Here is a 19,358-nt window from a genome sequence, read left to right as displayed (position 1 = left end):
CATGCCAGTATGTAGCAGAAGAGCTTTCCAGGCAGAGAAAAGAAGGGGCAGTGGCCTGAGATGGGAGTTACTTGGCCTGTCTGAAGGACAGCAAGAAGGCCATGGGGCAAATAAGGACACAGTAGTAGGAGATGAGGTAAGAGAAGTAATGGGGGCTCCGTAGTAGGATCTCGAAGGCGATTGTAAGAACTTTGGCTTTTACTCTGAGTGCAGTGAAAGTCTTGGACGGATTGTGGCACAGAGTGATGTGAAATGACTCGTGATTTATTTATTTATTTAATAAATTTATTTATTTATTTATGGCTGCGTTGGGTCTTTGTGGCTGCGCATGGGCTTTTCTCTAGTTGTGGCGAGCGGGTGCTACTCTTTGTTGCGGTGCGTGGACTTCTCATTGCAGTGGCTTCTCTTGTTGCAGAGCACAGGCTCTAGGTGCACGGGCTTCAATAGTTGTGGCATGTGGCCTCAGTAGTTGTGGCACTCGGGCTGTAGAGCGCAGGCTTAGTAGTTGTGGCACAAGGGCTTAGTTGCTCCGTGGCATGTGGGTTCTTTCCAGACCAGGAATCGAACCCATGTCCCCTGCTTTGGCAGGCGGATTCTTAACCACTGCGCCACCAGGGAAGTCCCTGATTCATGTTTTAAAAGGATACCTCTGTTACTTTGAGAAAAGCCCGTGACGGGGTGCAAAAGCAGGAACAGGGAGACCATCTAGGCTGTTGGGAGTAATTCCATGTTGTTGAATTAGTGAGAGATGGTGTGACTTGGACCAGATTAGCAGTGGAGGTGGAGAAAAGTTTTCAGATTCTGGATATATTTGTAAAATAAAGCCTAGGAATTTGCTGTAGAGTTGGATATAGGATGTGAAATAAAGAGATTAAAGGATACTTCAGAGTTTTTGTCCTGAACAACTGGAGGAACAGCATTAACATTTACTGATATGGGGAAGATTTCAGGAGCTGGTTTGGGGAAAAAGATTAGGAGTCTTGGAAATGTTAAATTTGAGGTGCTTTTAGACATGCAAGTTGGGGATATTGAGTAGATATTTAGAAAACTAATCTGGAGTTCAAGTGAGGAGACTTTGGTAACCGTTGATGTATACTGTTGTACAGGTATTTAAAGATATGAGACTGGGTGTACCAGCAAAGGAGTGAGTGTAGATGGAGAAGGCCTGTGTTTAGATGTCAGGAGGTGAGGAGGGTGTGTCCTAGAAACTAGGTGGAAAAGGGAGGGATCCCTTGTATGGACTGTGGCTGACTGGTTAGGTGAGATGAGGACTGAATTGATTTAGCAATGTGCAGTTAATTGGGGACCTTAGTGAGCAGTTTTAATGTAGTGGAAGCAGCAAGCATGGGCAGAAATCAAGAAAATTCAGATTATATTTTAAGTGAGTATGAGAAACATAAGAAAGTTAGAAAAAAATTTTGCCAAAATAAGTGGGATGTGTAGAGAGAAGAGGGAAAGTTGAAATGGACAGGATTATGAAGGCCAGAGGTTTGAAAAGAGAATGCCTGACCATCTTAAATATCTGGTAGCATTTCTTCTTGTTGTCACTACCTTATCAATGCTTTATTTCCTATAGCATTTTGAAACAAAAGGTTTTCGAGTACTATAATTTATGTTCTTTTGGGGGATGACAAGACAGCCATATGAGAAATAGAAAGGGGCCATTTTACTTCTCTGCTTTTGAGAATTTGCCCCATCAGCAAAGCTCTGTTGATGTTTTTAGTTCCACTCTACCTTCTCTTGCCCTTTATCCAGGGAAGATGAAAAAGTACAATAGTTTAAGCGTGATGAGGGATCAAAGTAAAACTTTGCATTTGTTAACCTGCCTGACTCTACCCTCTGGTAATGGCTGGTGACTTAGTGGGGCTAGATCAGCATTACACATTAATCTTCCATATCTCTGACTTCCTTTCCACTAAAGAAAAAAAATCTAACACAGAAATTTGTTTCAGTTGGAAAAGTTTTTACTTTTAGTACATTTCGCTAAAATATATGTATTTTTAATAGGTACTAAAGCAAGAGCTTATGCTGAACAGACTAATCATCATGGTAACTTCTAGGCCCACAATCTCGTAAGGAGACCATGGGGTGAGCACCTGACGGACAAATCTGGTCAGCAGGTTAGGGCAATGAGATAGCAACTTACATTCTTTTGCTTTTACTCTTCTTCATGCTAGTGCAAACTCAGAAATAAGTGAATTAGGCAGTGGCTGGGGGAGTTTGAGGAAACCTGGAATAGACCATAAATGAATCAAAATTATGAGTAAATAGGGGTTAGAAGTAGGGAACTGTTATCCCAGTAGAGAGTGAAATAGTTGGTTGAAGCATCGGGGGTATGGAAATAGAGATGCTGAATCCACGTTATAGAAGGGAAGCAATAAGCTCCTAACAATAAAGCAATGATTACCCAGTATCAAGACCTGCATTCAAACTTGAACACTATCAGCTTTTGGGGATTAATCTATATGATTAGATTGTTCTGTAGTTCATGGTTTTTATGAGACTCTTGCCTCTTCCCTATTACCGTTTTTATGTTTAGAATAAAAACTTTCTGGAGTCCAAAAGAGCCTAACTCATTAAGCTGAGTATAAATTTTAGACTTAGCAAGTGGGTACATAAATGCTACCTTAAAAATTATTTCTTGAAATTAAAAATACTACAGAGCACTTCAATTATAGTAAAAGACTTAAAATGTTAATTTGTTTGAAAGTGATGATGATGATGATGATGATTTTTTTGGCCATGTGGAGTGACATGCGGGATCTTAGTTTCCCTACCAGGGATCGAACCCACACCCCCTGCAGTGGAAGCGCAGAGTCTCAACCACTGGACCGCCAGGGAAGTCCTTGAAAGTGGTTATTGTTAAGGAATAAGTCCATTATCTGTTATATAAACTGACTTAATTTTATTTAGAAATAATACTCTCTGCATGTTAATGATATTAAAACCAAGGAATGAAATGTTTTTTTAGGGATTAAATTTAAGAACTTTTTTTTTTTTTTTGGCCGTGCCTTGCAGCATGTGGGACCCTAGTTTCCCAACCAGGGATCGAACCCATGCTCCCTGCATTGGAAGCGTGGAGTCTTAACCACTGGACTGCCAGGGAAGTCCCCTTTAAGAACATTTAAAGTGGCCATGATGGATTTACCACTCCGCCCAAAACCAAAAACCGAAAATCTGGACAAAGTATATGAAACAATTGTTTTCAGACATTGAACAACAGCAATACAGGACTGTGATCCCTGAAAGACAGGAAACAAATGAGGTAAGCTGGACAGTCACCTAATCACCCCAGCTTTCTCTAGAGGCATGGTCTGAATTGCAGAGCAGGGATAGGGATCTTGGGCAAAGGAGGGTGGTTCTTTTTTTTTTCTTTTCTTTTTTAAAAAATTAACTTTATTTATTTATTTTTGGCTGCATTGGGTCTTCATTGCTGTGCGTGGGCTTTCTCTAGTTGTGGCGAGCGGGGCGGGGGCTGCTCTTTGTTGCGGTGTGCAGGCTTCTCATTGCAGTGGCTTGTCTTGTTTCGGAGCACGGGCTCTAGGCGTGTGGGCTTCAGTAGTTGTGGCACGTGGGCTCAGTAGTTGTGGCTCACAGGCTCTAGAGCGCAGGCTCAGTAGCTGTGGCGCACAGGCTTAGTTGCTCCACAGCACGTGGGATCTTCCCGGACCAGGGCTTGAACCCGTGTCCCCTGCATTGGCAGGCGGATACTTAACTACTGCGCCACCAGGGAAGCCTGAGAGTGGTCTTAATCAGTCGAGGAGATCAGAATTCATGGAGGCCAAGGCAGCTGGAAATTGCAGGGGAGAATTCCAGCAGAAAGACCACTATTTAGAAAAATAACGCTAACAGTCTGCAAAGGAGTCTCTCTGATTTTTTGCTGAATTCTGGAAGGTACCTGCAGAGTGTGAAACTGTAAAGCCAGGCAAAGAGCAGTTTGTTGTGAGCTGGTGGCCCTTTGAGATCACGGAGGGTTGGGAGGCATTTGAGGTTTTACCAACTGGAGGGGAAAAAGTCCTTGTTGATTACTCTGGACTTCTAATAGAAACCTTGAAAGGGCTGTGGTGCTAGACTAGATTAACAAAGGAATATTATGAACAACTTTATGCTAATATAAATTTAATAACTTGGGTGAATTGGACAAATCTTGAAAAAGTTACCAAAGTAACACAAGAAAAATCAAATATGAGTAGCCCTGTATGTTAAATTTGTAATTGAAAACTCAAGGCCCAGATGGCTTCACTGGTGAATTCTTTTGAACATTTTAGAAGTAATACTAATTTTAACTCTTTAAAATAATAGAGGAGGAAGGGAACATTTCTCAACTTATTTCACGAGGCCAAAATTATCCTGATACCAAACACAGACAAATTACAAGACAACAAAAGAGCAATATCTCTTTGATTATAGACATAAAAATATTGAACAAAATATTAGCCCTTAGGAATATATTAAAAGGGTAATATATCATAACCAAATGGGTTTTATTCCGAGAATGCAGAGGTGCCAAGGTGGGGTTAACACTCAAAAATCAATTAGTTTAATCCACCATATCAGTTGAGTAAAGGAGAAAACCCATGTGATCATCTGAGTAGATATATAAAAATATCTGACAAAATTTAACACCCATTCATGACAAAAACTCTAGACAAACACAGAATTAGAAGAGAATGTCCCTTAGCCTAATGAAGGTCAGCTACAGTCTTACAGCTAATATACTTAATGGTGATAGACTAAATGCTTTTCCCTTAAGATCAGGAGCGAGGCAAAGATGTTCTCTGTCCTCACTTCTATTCAGCATTGTACTAGAGGTGCTAAAGGAGAGTAAAAGTGTTTATTTGTACACATGACCTTTAATATAGAAAATCCTATGGAACTAAAAAAAAGCTATTAGAATTAAGATGTGAACTTATTATTAGGGTCACAGGATATGAGGTCAATATATAAGTATCAAGTATATATATTATTAATATATTAATATATGTTTATATAAGTGATGAACAATTAGAAATAGAAATAAAGTAATACCATTTATAGTAATAACCAAAAACCATGAAATGCTTAGAGATAAGTTTAACAAAAATTGAACAAGACCTATCTATCTATACACTGAAAATTGCAAAACATTGCTGAGAGAAATTTTTAAAGTTCTAAATAAATGGAGTACTGTATTCTTGGATCAGGAGATCAATATTTTCAAGATGCCGGTTCTCCCCAAATTGATCTGTAGGTTCAATATCATCCCAGTCAACATTCCAGCAGGCATTTTTCTAGAGATTGACAAGGTGACTCTACAGTTTGTATGGAAATGAAAGACCCTAGTGCACAGGCAAACTGCAACTTCCAGGCCAAATCTGACCCGGTGCTTGTTTTTGGAAATAGTTTTACTACAACATTGCCACACTTAGCACTTATGTATTGTCTATGCACTAACATGCTTTTGCACTAACATGGTGGAGTCAGGTAGTTGTGACAGACCATTTGGTTTGCAAAGTTTAAAATGTCTATTCTTTGACCCCTTCCAGAAAAAGTTTGTTGACCCCCTTCTATAGAGTATCCAAAATAATTTTGGAGAAGATAAAAAAAACCCTGGAGGACTTATTTTATCTAATTTCAAGACTTACTGTAAAGCTATAGTGATGAAGACAGTGTGATAATTGACACTAGCATAGACATATAATATAAAACAATGGAACTAATAGTATAGAAACAGGCCCTTGCATTTATGATTAATTGTTGTTTTTTTTTTGTGGTATGCGGGCCTCTCACTGCCGCGGCCTCTCCCACTGCGGAGCACAGGCTCCGGATGTGCAGGCCCAGCGGCCATGGCCCACGGGCCCAGCTGCTTCGCGGCATGCGGGATCCTCCTGGACCGGGGCACGAACCTGTGTCCCCTGCATCGGCAGGCGGACTCTCAACCACTGTGCCACCAGGGAAGCCGTATATGATTAATTGATTTTTGACAAAGGTATCAAGATAATTCAATGGGAAATGGATAGTCTTTTCAACAAATGGCAGTTGAAGAACTGTATATCCAATTTAAAAATATGGGATCGCCGACTTCACAACATATACAAAAATCCACTTAAAATGGCTCAGTAGGCCTGATATAAAGAGCTAAAACTTCTGGTGAAAACAGGAGAAATTCTTCTGGTGAAGAATCCTCAATTAGGACACAGCACAAACCATAAAATTAAAACTTCTTAATTGAGCATCAAAATTAAAAATCATGTTCAAGGATACTGCTATAAAAATGCAAAGGCAACCTATAGGCTGGGAAAAAATATTTGACAAAGAACTTGATTCTGGAATATTAAATAATATAATAAATAGTATTATATTAGTAAATATTCTTGTTTCCAGAATATACTAGAAAGAAGACAACCCAATTAAAAAATTGAGTTGAACAGATACTTCACCAAAGTAGATATGAGTAGCAAATAAGCACGTGAAAAGATGCTTAATATCAGGTGCTTAGTCATTAGGAAAATATAAATTAAAACCTTAACAATAGCACTACACACCTAAAAAAATCAACTGACCAATAACAAGTGTTGATGAGGATGTAGAGCAACTGGAATTCTCATTTTGATCGGGAGAATGCAGAATGTTAAAGCTGCTTTGGAAAAGTGTTTGCAGTTTTTTATAAAGTTATACTTCCAATACAGCCCAGCAGTTTCCCTCCTAAGTATTTACTCAAATGAAATGAAAACTTGTGTTCACAGAAAAACCTATGTGTATATGGTCATAGTGGCTCTATTTGTGATTTTCAAAAACTGGAAACAACCCAGATCAACTGGGGAATGAATAAACAAACTGTGGTATATGCATACCACTCAGCGATAAAAAGGAATGAACTAAAAAAAGGGGGGTGGGGGAGGGGAATGAACTGATACCTGCAAAAACATGGGTGGATCTCAGATGGATTATGCTAACTGAAAAAAGCCAGACTCAAAAAGCTACATGCTGTATGGTATCTGGAAAAAAAAAAAGGTGAAACTGTAAGAACAGAAAACAGATTAATGGTTGCCTGGGGTTGGAGGGGGAGGTTGACTACAAAAAGTGCATGGAGGTGTCATGGGATGGGGGTGGTGATGGAACTGTTCTTTATTTTCATTGAGGTGGCAGTTGCACGACTGTATGCATGTGTCAAAACTTGCAGACCTGTATACTAATATGAGTGGATTTTACACATTTATGCCTTAATTTTTAAAGATAGGGTTTTAAAAGTGAGAAACTGACCTATTGATGTAGTAAGGTATGAAGGAATCATCATTGCATCTTAGTAACCATGCAGTCTTAGATTGCCATTGGATCTAATCTGAGTGTAGAAATAATACTGGATTTTAGAGGGCAGGCTTGAGATTGAAATGCTCTTGATAGCATTGGCAAATTAAATGGTGGTAAAGGTGTTTGGCAGTTACCTAAGTCCTGACCATTGTTTATATCAGTGAACTAAAATCAGTGGTTAATCAACAGTTCTAATGATTTTGGTAATGCTCATGTTGTAAATGTGTGTAACATCAATTCAGCCATATGCATTTTATATTGTCAGCTACCTTTGGTATCAGTAGATTTCAATTGTCAAAGCTTTTTAGATAGAATAAGAAGTCAAAGAGCTGTGTAGACTATTTGGATCATATCCAAACCCAAGTAAACATGTGCTGGGTTTCTGAGAGGGGAAAGAAAGACTTAGAAGTGTTGTTGAGAATGTGGAGAATGGATTCACATTCACTGCTGGTGGGGATGCAAAATGGTACAGTCACTATGGAAACCAGTTTAGCAGCTTATTACAGTAACTTAACTTTATATGACCAAGCAGTTCCATTCCTTAGGTATTTATGGGGAGAGGGGGGAGAGGCACATATCTACCCACCCGAATACTTGTATGGGGATGTTTGTGGCTGTTTTATTTATAATAGCCCCAAACTGGAACAACCCAAATACCCATCAACAAGTGAATGGGTAAATAATTATGGTATATGATGGGGTTCTACTTAGCAATACAAATTAATGAACTACCTATATATGCAGCAATATGGAAGTATCTCAGGTACACAATGGCTAATTTAAAAAAATGGCAGACACGAAAAAGACTATAGTATTATTCTATTTATATGAAACTCTAGAAAAGATAAATGTATAGTTAGAGAAAACAAATCAGTGATTGCTTAGGGCTGGGGTTGGGGATTTTCCCTATTGGGAAAAGGGTACAACAGAATCTTCTGGGGGTGATTGGAATCTTCTATATTGTAATTATAGTATTGGTTGCACAGTTACAGACATTTGCCGAAACTCATTGAACTGTACACTTTAAATGGGTGCATTTTATTGTATGTAAATTACACCTCAAAGTTGTGTTTTTGTTTTTTTTTTTTTTGCGGTACATGAGCCTCTCACTGTTGTGGCCTCTCCCGTTGTGGAGCACAGGCTCCGGACGCGCAGGCCCAGCGGCCATGGCTCTCGGGCCCAGCCGCTCTGCGGCATGTGGGATCCTCCCGGACCAGGGCACGAACCCATGTCCCCTGCATCGGCAGGTGGACTCTCAACCACTGCGCCACCAGGGAAGCCCAAAGTTGATTTTTCTTTTTCTTTTTTTGGCTGCGTTGGGTCTTCGTTGCTGCATGCAGGCTTTCTCTAGATACAACACACGTGCTTCTCATTGCGGTGGCTTCTCTTGTTGCCGAGCCTGGGCTCCAGGTGTGCGGGCTTCAGTAGTCGTGGCTCGTGGGCTCTAGAGCGCAGGCTCGGTAGTTGTGGCGCACGAGCTTAGTTGCCTCACGGCATGCAGGATCTTCCTGGGCCAGGGATCGAACCTGTGTCCTCTGCATTGGCAGGCGGATTCTTAACCACTGCGCCACCAGGGAAGTCCCGAAGCTAATTTTTTTAAAAAAGAACATTTTAGGAAAGAATATCTGATAGTGTCTAAGGGAAGAAGTTTCTGTAATCTAAATTTTAAATTCATATTTCTCAGAAAATCTTAAAGTAACAGTAATATTCAAATTGAGGTAAAGCCTGTTTTTCAGCAAATATTCATGTACCTTATACTCAAGCAAATATCTATATGAAATCATTTGCTTAAAAATTGAATTTTACTTTTATATACTATAAATTTTATAGTCTTAAGGATAGCTCAGATTTATGTAAATACTTTGAGAGAAGATCTATTTTTGTTAAGCTATTGATTCTTGATATGTTGAAAGAGATTTAATATATTAACCATTGTCATGTGATTTGAGTAGTTTATTATTTAAGATCCTTTCAGCTGCAAGTAACTGAAAACCAAACAAGAAAATTGACTTCTACAGTAGATATTTATCTCACATAGTAAGATTTCTGGAGCTAAATTGTGTTCTCAGGTTATTATAGGGTTATATAGTTCAGTAACTGAGCAGCAGCATCAGGGAACCAAGTTCCTTTCATCTTTCTGCCCTCCCCTTTTCAGTATGTTTGTGTCCTCCTTTCACATGGGTGCTTTGTGGTCTCAGATTTAGGCATCAACAACAATAACATCTAGGGAGTGAAATGGAATATTTCTGTCTTGTATTCCTTTTTACAAGTGAGGAGAAACTTCCTAGAAGCCCATGCTCATGACTTACACCGTTAATGGCAAAGGGATAGGACCAAGAGTGGCTTAAATCAGTCATTATTTATTACCTGGGGCTGGACAAATGAAGGAAGGTGAACAAAATCAGGGTTCTTTTATCAAAGCAGGATGGCTGTTGAGTAACCCAAGTGTCTGCCGAATTAGATTACGCCAAGACTGCGAAGGAAAGGATCTGTGAAGTAGACAAAGAAATCATATAAAACGTTTTGATACAAAGTGTATGTTCCCAGCTTATGAAGATGTTGCATTCCAGATTTCACCGTATTTTCATGGCCTAGTCATTAATTTATTATTCAACTTAACTGTGCTCTAACTTTTACCTTCATGATGCTAAGAAATGCTCTTGTGAAAGTCATCAGTGAGCTCCTAATTACTAATCAGCTGGCCTTTTAAAATCAGTTTAAATGCCACTTGATTTCATGTTGGTCTTTACCATTATTAGTCATTTTCTTCTTGAAAGTCTATTTCTCTATTCCCACTGTATTATTCTGCTTGTTAAAAATGTATTAAATACTCCAAACTAACAAAAAGAATTATATCTATTACCTACGTTTAACACATTAACATTTTTCTCTATTTGCTTCATTTATCTTTTAAGAAAAAAAAAAAAGTGCCACAGATACAGTTGAAACTCTTCCCCAACCCTTTCCACTACCTTGAAGTTAATGATTATCCTTTCCAATTGTGTTTTTGTATTTATGAAAGCACTCCCAACTCTTAATTGCTGCTTCCTAATTTCCTTGCCCGTCTGTCCCTTATCTGTAGGTGTCTTGCAACACTGTATTAATTTTTCACACCTCTCCAAGTCTGTGCCTTGGGTGAGTTTTATTATCTCCAAAAGGTGTGGTAACACTGAAAAAAAATTTAACTTTTCTCTGGTTTCTACCTCTTTCTGAGTTTTACACTTACTGTCATTCCCTACTAGACTTCTTAACATCATGCCCCACAGACCCCTAAAACTAACATCTGAAACTGAACTGGTTGGTCCAGAAAAACCTGTTTCTCTTTTCTCTACCTCATGGTGTTACTTTCCACTCAGTTCAAACTAGAAACTCTTGTGTCATCCAGCCCCTAGCATGCACATAGTAACTACTTTTAAAGTTTGGTAAATTGTAGGGACTGAGTAAATGACTCCTTTTTCATGTCTCCTCCACCCATACTCAGCCGATCACCTAGAGTTGATTATTTTACTTATTTTCATTTCCCCTCATCTTTGGCCCCAGTAATCCTGCTTTTGTCCTGCCTCACATGGGTCATGGCAGTAGTTTTGTAACTTGATTAACTGCCGCCATTCTTTCTTTCCACTCTATAATTTGTCCTTTTACCACAGTTATTCTAAAACATATTTTCTGCGATTCACCTTTTTTTTTTTTTTTGCGGTACGCGGGCCTCTCACTCTTGTGGCCTCCCCCGTTGTGGAGCATAGGCTCCGGACACTCAGGCTCAGCGGCCATGGCTCATGGGCCCAGCCGCTCCGTGGCATGTGGGATCTTCCCAGACCAGGGCACCAACCCGTGTCCCCTGCATCGGCAGGCGGACTCTCAGCCACTGCACCACCAGGGAAGCCCTATTCATCTTTTTAAGAATCTTAACTTTCCAGTGCTCCCTAGATAAATCTAAAAGTTATTGCTTAGCAAATAATCCTCTTTGTGTGTAAATTCTCCTCGAACACTAGCCATCTGTCCCACCATTCTCAAAAACACCCCCTTATACTCCTGCCACAGGGTTTTCTGTTCCCCAAATACACCATGCTGTTCCAAACATCTGAACCATTCTTCCCACTTCATTCTTCCTGGAATATCCTAGTTCTTCTTCCCTAAATCTCCAACTCTTCAAGACCTAGCTCAGATGCCATTGTCTGCAAAATTTTCTTTCCCAAGCACTCAAGGCAGAGCTCATAACTTCTGTTGTATTCCCATGATGTTCTGTATGTACCTCTGCTCTAGTGTTTTTTTTTTCACTCTGGCATTTTTCAAATTTTACAATACTGTGTTTTTTTCCTTCACTTATGTGTGACCTTTTTAAAGAAAAAGAACCATTCTTGCCATCCTTAGCTCCCTTTATAGTGTCTCATAAATATATGTTGTTAATAAATATGTATCTGTAAGTTAGTAGCTTGGAACTTGAAAGAGGCTTTTCCCATGTAAATATTTTAAATAATGTTATGTTTCTAAGACAGTCCATTAAAATCTGTATAACTCATTGCACCTGAAGTTTACTTAAAAATGTAAATCACATCCTACATTTATAATAATGTTTCTAGGGAATTCCCTGGCAGTCCAGTGGTTAGGACTCAGCACTCTCACTGCCAGGGGCCCAGGTTCAATCCCTGGTCGGGGAACTAAGATCCTACAAGCAACGCAGTGTGGCCAATATATATATATTATATATATATATACACGCACACACTTATATACATACATACATACATATATATATAAAAATGTTTCTAAAGGAGATGGGCAGCCGTGATGGCTCCTGTGTATTGATACTGGGTGCTATTGGAACTGTCCTGGAGCTATTGAAAAGAATAAGTGGGTAGATGTGAGGAGCTGGACCAAAGACTCTATTTAAGAAAAAGAGACTGGAGGACAGTAGTAATGAAAAACTGGTAGAGTGAGGGAAAAAAGATGATACGACTTTTGAAGGAAGAGGAGTTAAGTTAGGAGTGATGTCTTACGGGGTGAAAAGACCTTAGCAAAGATCCTGAGTGAAGAAAAAGGTGAAAATGAGGAATTAAGGAAGCTGGAAATAGAAATGAGGGTGGGTAAATAGTTATAGTAACCTTGGTTATGAATTGATGTATTTCAGTTGGTCTGTTATCAAATTTAAAATGTTAGCACCGTTACTGGCTTTCATAATTTTTTCTCTGTCATACAACTACTGTTCTTTCAAAGTCTATGTAATTGTTAAAATATTTTTTTAATATTTAGACTTTGGATATAGGTAATAGTGAAAGTCTTGTATAGATTTTAAAATATTTTTGCAATTTAACATACTTTGTGGGTATATATTGATTGTTGATTAAAATTCACCCTTCAGCCTTGAGTATTGAGCCAAAATTTGCCAATCTCATAAGCAAAAAGGATACCTTTAAAAATTTGCATTTATTGATTGATTGTCGTGCCGTGCGGCTTTTGGGATTTTACTTCTCCGACCAGGGATCAAACCGAAGCCCTCAGCAGTGAGAGTGTGGAGTCCTAACCACTGGACCCCCAGGGAATTCCCTAAAAATTTGCATTTATTAGAAGACTGGGATGGTTGGACATATCTTCATATGCTAATCGGCCTTTCATATTTCCTTCGTGAATTGCCTGTTGATAGGCTTTCCTAGTTTTCTAAGGGGCTTATATATATGTTTTTTAACGTGTAAGAGTTGTCTGTATTAAGAACGTCAACCAGTTTTCATATGAGTACATGTATGTGTTGAGAGAGCAAGTAAGAGCATGAGCAAGTGCAAAGATATTCTCTCTACTTCTCATGGCTTTAGTTTCACTTAAGAGTTTCTGTGTCCACACCTGCCCCCCCAACTTAATCATATATCTCTTAGTCTTTTCCTTTAAGGTTTCTACTTTTACGCTTTAAAGGCTTTTCCAACTCCTAGATTATGAAACAGCTTACCTTTAGTTTTTTCTAACACATTTAGAAGACTGCCTTTTATATATTTAGCTTATTATTCTCTCATAGTGTTTTCAGTAGATATTGTAAGTTTCCAGTCCCAGTCATGTTCCAATCCTGTGCTTTATTGTCACGTCTTCAGAATATACCTGTTTTAAGATAGATGTGAAAACCTTCCAACTTTGAGTTTCTGAGACTGTTTCTCTTTTAATATTTATAGCTACATTTTAAATCAGTATTATGTAGTTGAGTTTGTAAAAATGTTCAGTCTTTCAGAATTGATGAAGCAGTCATCTTATCACTCACCTACTTCCTTTTGAATGCTGTAAAAGAAGGGAAATACTGTAAAAAGTAAGTGAATTAGGGGAATTCCCTGGCAGTTCAGTGGTTAGAACTCTGCACTTCCACTGAAGGGGGTGCGGGTTTAGTCCCTGGTTGGGAAACTAAGATCCCGCATGCCACGCGTCACAGCCAGGAAAAAAACAAAGTGAATTAATGAAATCACCATTAGTTCTTCTGCAGGAAGTGAATGGAATAATGCAGATTTTGTCATATCAGTAAACATACTATATGCAAGTCATGTTGGTAGGCTGTAGAGTATATAAGAGGTGAGAAACTCTTGCTTTTTAAGAAGTGTGTTGCCAGTGACTTGAGGGTAGGCTGGGAATTAGCAGAAAACAAGATGCAAGTGACAGTCTCGTACAAAAATCTCTCCAAAAGTACATTAGAAGTTTTAAGGAAGAAGGTATTTTACCAGTTATGGAGACAGCCTGAATGGTAAAGTAACATTTGTAATGACCCTCAGTGAATGGATAAATTTTAGCAGGTAGAGATGTGAGGAGAGTATTAACCGACAGAGGCACTTTTAGGAGGGAAAACACAAAAATGGGAAAGCACAGGGCATATGTATTGGAGAAACAGGAATTTATTTTTTCTCCATGTGTGCATAAGGTAAGTGAGGAAATGATAAAGTGGGAAAGATAAATTGAAGTCCAATTTGGCAAGCATTGGGGGTGCGTCCATTGGTAGGGAAGGGAAAAGATATAGAGCTGCATTGTCCTGTGTAGTAGCTACTAGCCATGTACAGCTGTTGAGCACTTAAAATGTGCTTGGTCCAAATTGAGATGTACTGTAAGTTTAAAATGCACACCAGATTTCTAAGATTTAGTACAAGAGAATATAAAACATCTCATTAAATTTTTTCATATTGATGACATGTTGAAATAATTATATTTTAGATTTATTGAGTCAAATCAAATATATTATTAAAATTAATTTTACCTGTTTTTATTTTTTAAATGTATTTACTAGAAAATTTAGAATTATATGCATGGCTCAGATTATATTTCTGTTACACAGTGCTGGTATAGGTAGAAGGAAAACAACCAGAATTTGCTAGTACCCACTGTGTAGAACCAGAGATTGTCTAGAAGTTGTAAGAAATTTAATCCTTATAGAAAACCTTATGAAGTAGGTGATATTATTGTTCTCCTTTTTCAAATAACTGAAGTGCAGAGAAGTTAAGCAACATACCTGCAGTCACTGCACTAGGAAGTGAGAAGCTAGGATTCAAACTCTCGCCTCTGGCATCAGAGCCCATGGTTTTCCCAATACACTGTGGCATGTTGGCATTGAACCATTAAAGGAGATTGAGCTGGAGAATGACATGATTGGAATGATACATTAGCAGAATTGTAATAAAGATAAATGATGTGGAGAGACTTTATTTGCAGCTGTCTAGGTTCTTTTTGGTTTGTTTTGTTATTGTTAACTTATTTGCAGGGGAAAAATGCCTCGTTTAAAGTCAACTATTGAATTGCACCTTTTGAAGTATGTTTTATGTTAACTGCTTCTCAAAATTTGTCTTATCACCTTTCTAGATTTGATAATGGGCTGCATTAAAAGTAAAGAGAACAAAAGTCCAGCCGTTAAATACAGACCAGAAAACACTCCAGAACCGGTCAGTACAAGTGTCAGCCATTATGGAGCAGAGCACACTGCAGTGGCACCAACATCCTCCACGAAGAGCACATCTGTTAATTTCAGCAACCTTTCCATGACACCATTTGGAGGATCCTCAGGGGTGACACCTTTTGGAGGAGCATCTTCCTCATTTTCAGTGGTGCCAAGTTCATATCCTGCTGGTTTAACAGGTGAGATTTAAATGGACAATCCTGTTGTTGGTTTGAGAATGTGACCTTGGGCAATACATAAAGTTTGCCTGCTATAACAGAAATAACTTACTGGGGGACTATTAAAATAAGTTTATGTAAAAATTAAAGTCTCCAACATAAATTCAAGTCTTATTGTGTACATCTGGGAAATTTGGTAGTAATCTGATGGTGATTATATATATATATATATATATATATATATATGTACTGGGTTATATAATTAATTATTTCACTAATTCATTTTTCAAATAATTATTGAGTGCTGACTGGCAGGCACTGGAAATATAAAGATTAAAAACGTATACCCCAAAGAGAACCCTCCTGCACTGTTGGTGGGAATGTAAATTGATACAGCCACTATGGAGAACAGTATGGAGGGTCCTTAAAAAACTAAAAATAGAACTACCATATGACCCAGCAATCCCACTGCTGGGCATATACCCTGAGAAAACCATAATTCAAAAAGAGTCATGTACCACAGTGTTCATTGCAGCTCTATTTACAATAGCCAGGACATGGAAGCAACCTAAGTGTCCATCGACAGATGACTGGATAAAGAAGATGTGGCATATATATACAATGGAATATTACTCAGCCATAAAAAGAAATGAAATTGAGTTATTTGTAGTGAGGGGGATGGACCTAGATTCTGTCATATGCAGTGAAGTAAGTCAGAAAGAGAAAAATACTGTATGCTAACATATATATGGAATCTTAAAGAGAAAAAAATGGTACTGATGAACCTACTTGCAGGGCAGGAATAAAGACATAGACATAGAGAATGGACTTGGGGACCGGTGGGGGAGGGGGAAGCTGGGTCGAGGTGAGAGTAGCATGGACATATATACACTACCAAATGTAAAATAGATAGCTAGTGGGAAGCAGCCTCATAGCACAGGGAGATCAGCTTGGTGCTTTGCGATGACCTAGAGGGGTGGGATAGGGAGGGTGGGAGGGAGGCTCAAGAGGGAGGGGATATGGGGATATATGTATATGTATAGCTGATTCACTTTGTTGTACAACAGAAACGAAGACAGTATTGTGAAGCAGTTACACTCCAATAAAGATCTATTTTTAAAAAAAGTATACCCCTCCCTCTTGTGGACTTCCCTGGCAGTCCAGTGGGCGCAGGTTCGATCCCTGGTTGGGGAACTTAGGATCCCACATGCCGTGCAGCACGGCCAAAAAACAACCACCCTGAAAAATGTATACCCCTCCCTCTAGAATATTACAACTTCTGAGGATTGTAAAGTGCTAGCCATTATTAAAGTATTATAGTAGTTACTTGATAAATGTTAGGTAAGTGGCAGTTTCGTGATGATAATACAGTTTTTTCGATTAGGCACTACTGACTGAAAAAAGAAATATCCTGAGGCTCAGTGTTTAAATGATTTGTTTTTCAGAGTCACAGATAATAAGCAGGAGGGCACAGATTTAATGCCCTATTCTAGAACTTCATTTTTTACCCTACAATATCCTTTCAGAGAACAGCAAGAAGTGATGGCCAACAACCTTTCATGGAGTCAGAAATGCTCTAAAAACGTAGTCAGAAATTTCAAAAAGAGAGATGGTTCTTTTGTGAAGGGTCCCCTATCGGGATGCTTTTCCCTTGAGTAACAAAGCACAACTGGCTTTAAAAGGTAGGGTGAGCTCCAGGATTCCTTGATCCAGCAGTTCCTTGATGTCATCAAGGACTCGAGTTTCTTTGGTGTCTCTCTTGGAGCCCTTGGAGTGTCCACTTTATCCCTAGGCTTGGCAAAACAGCTGCCAGCACCAAATTGAGCAACATGAGGGGACAAAAGAAGAATCTCTTCTACAAGCATGGACTATAAATGTGTCCCTTCACTCTGCTCACCTCCAGACCAAAAATAGTGACTAGAGAATGTCATACACAAATTCTGTTAGACTGTTCATTTGAGAAGTTATGGACATCAAAGCGTCAATAATAGTCTTAATTCCAGTCCCCTAACTCTAAATACTTCAGTAATAGTTGGTCATGATGGTATTTCTCAGTCACCAGTAAAAGTTTATTTTCAGGATTATATGTTCTGGAAAGATATTAATCCAAAATGATTAAATGTTGAGAAGACATACTTGAGTTACCTAAAGCAGTTTATTTACGGGAAATAGTCCATTCATGGGTATTAATTTATTGATGAGTGTCTGTGTGCCAGGTACAGAGAGTTGTAAGCAAGAGAAACAAGATTTCTGCCCCAGTGGAGTTTACATTATAATGAGGGTTGGATAATAATTATAGAAACAACTAAACAGGATGATTAATGGTTCATAAATACTATGAAGGAACTAACTAGAATGATTGGCGAAGGCCCTTTTTAAATGATCAAGGAAAGCCATCTTGAGATGAAATCGTTTGAGCTGAGGTTTGATGAGAATGACCTAAATATGTGCATAAATGGGAAAAGAGCTTTCTGGGAAGAGAGAATAACAAATGCACTTTAGGAGGTACAGATGGGCTTGGCAGGTTTGAGGACTAGTATGGGCAGAGGGTAGAGTTACATGATAAGCGGTTGAAGAGTCAGGATTTCTCAGGACCTCATAGACTATAGTAAGAAGTATGGGTTTTATTCAAAGCTAGAAGGAAGTTATTGAAGAGATTTCAGTAAAGAATTTGCACGATTGAATTCCCTTTCTAAAAACTTCCCTCTGGCAGCTGCGTGAAGGGTGGATGTAGGGAGTTAGGCTATTACTTTCCCAGTAAGAGATAACAGGGACTTGGATTAGGGTGGAAGAGCTGGAAATGAAAAGGAAGTAGATAAGGTACTTTAGAGGTAGAACTGACAGTGCTGGTAATGGACTTGGCTTGAATACCTGACTGGTAATGTTCGCTGAGGTAGGGAAGACTTCAGTAATACTTCAGGTTAGAGGAGAAAAGTCAACACCTTTGTGGGTTTTTTTTGTTTTTTGTTTTTTTGAGGTACGCGGGCCTCTCACTGCTGTGGCCTCTCCCGTTGTGGAGCACAGGCTCAGCGGCCATGGCTCACCGGCCCAGCCGCTCCGGGGCATGTGGGATCTTCCCGGACGGGGGCACAAACCCATGTCCCCTGCATCGGCAGGCGGACTCTCAACCACTGCAGCACCAGGGAAGCCCAACACCTTTGTTTTGAACCTAATAAATTTTAAGTGCTTGATAGACATTTGAGATGTCAAATAGGTAGTTAATATATGACCGGGCCTCAGGGGAGAAGCCAGATAAATGAGATTCTGTTCTTTCACTTGCAGATAATAGTTTGGCTATTTAAGTTGCTTATGTCTTAAGCAACTACATACAGTGCTTTATATGACAAAATTACTTTTGGAATTTATAATCCATATCAGCCATACCATTTAGTTTCTAAGAAAAGCATGCTGTTTTTATCTTTGTGTTAAATATAATAAATAATCTTAATAAAACCCTAGTTATTACTGTTAGTCTTTTTTTAAATTAATTTTTATTGGAGTATAGTTGATTTATAGTGTTGTGTTCTGCTGTACAGCAAAGTGAATCAGTTATACATATATCCACTCTTTTTTTAAATTCTGTTCCCATATGGGTCATTACAGAGTATTGAGTAGAGTTCCCTGTGCTATACAGTGAATGATTAGTCTTAAGGATGGGAATGTTCACTTACTGTTCTTAAGAAATTGAGATGATCAATGCTAGTAGTTTATAATACTCGTTAATGCTTTTTCTGCCAAAGAATTGATTTGAACTTTGTCTTTTCAAGCTAGAGATGTTGCAGCTGTGAATCAAGATTAAAAATGTCTCTCTGGGTCTATAGAATTTTAGAATTTGTAGAGTACAGTAGTCTCGTGGAAGGCCTTAAGATAGCATCTTAATAACTTGGAAACTTCAGCAACCCAAATCTCCAACTTTTTTTTTTTAAATTTTATTTATTTATTTATGGCTGTGTTGGGTCTTCATTTCTGTGCGAGGGCTTTCTCTAGTTACGGCAAGTGGG

General features: G+C 38.8%; 1 protein-coding gene across 1 annotated transcript in view; it reads left to right on the top strand.

The window, feature by feature from the left end:
- The window catches only part of YES1 (YES proto-oncogene 1, Src family tyrosine kinase), a 75,056-nt gene that overhangs the window by 33,769 nt on the left and 21,929 nt on the right, over nt 1-19,358 (top strand). The window contains exon 2 of the mRNA XM_082852936.1: nt 15,106-15,378. Within this exon, the coding sequence (XP_082709062.1) occupies nt 15,114-15,378 (265 nt within the window). The 5' untranslated portion in view covers nt 15,106-15,113. The remainder of the gene's footprint in view (nt 1-15,105; nt 15,379-19,358) is intronic.

This window comes from Leucopleurus acutus (genome assembly GCF_964270905.1).
Source record: "Leucopleurus acutus genome assembly, chromosome: 13".
In the NCBI taxonomy this organism is placed as follows: Eukaryota; Metazoa; Chordata; class Mammalia; order Artiodactyla; family Delphinidae; genus Leucopleurus; species Leucopleurus acutus.
This window is presented reverse-complemented; position numbering and strand designations above follow the sequence as displayed.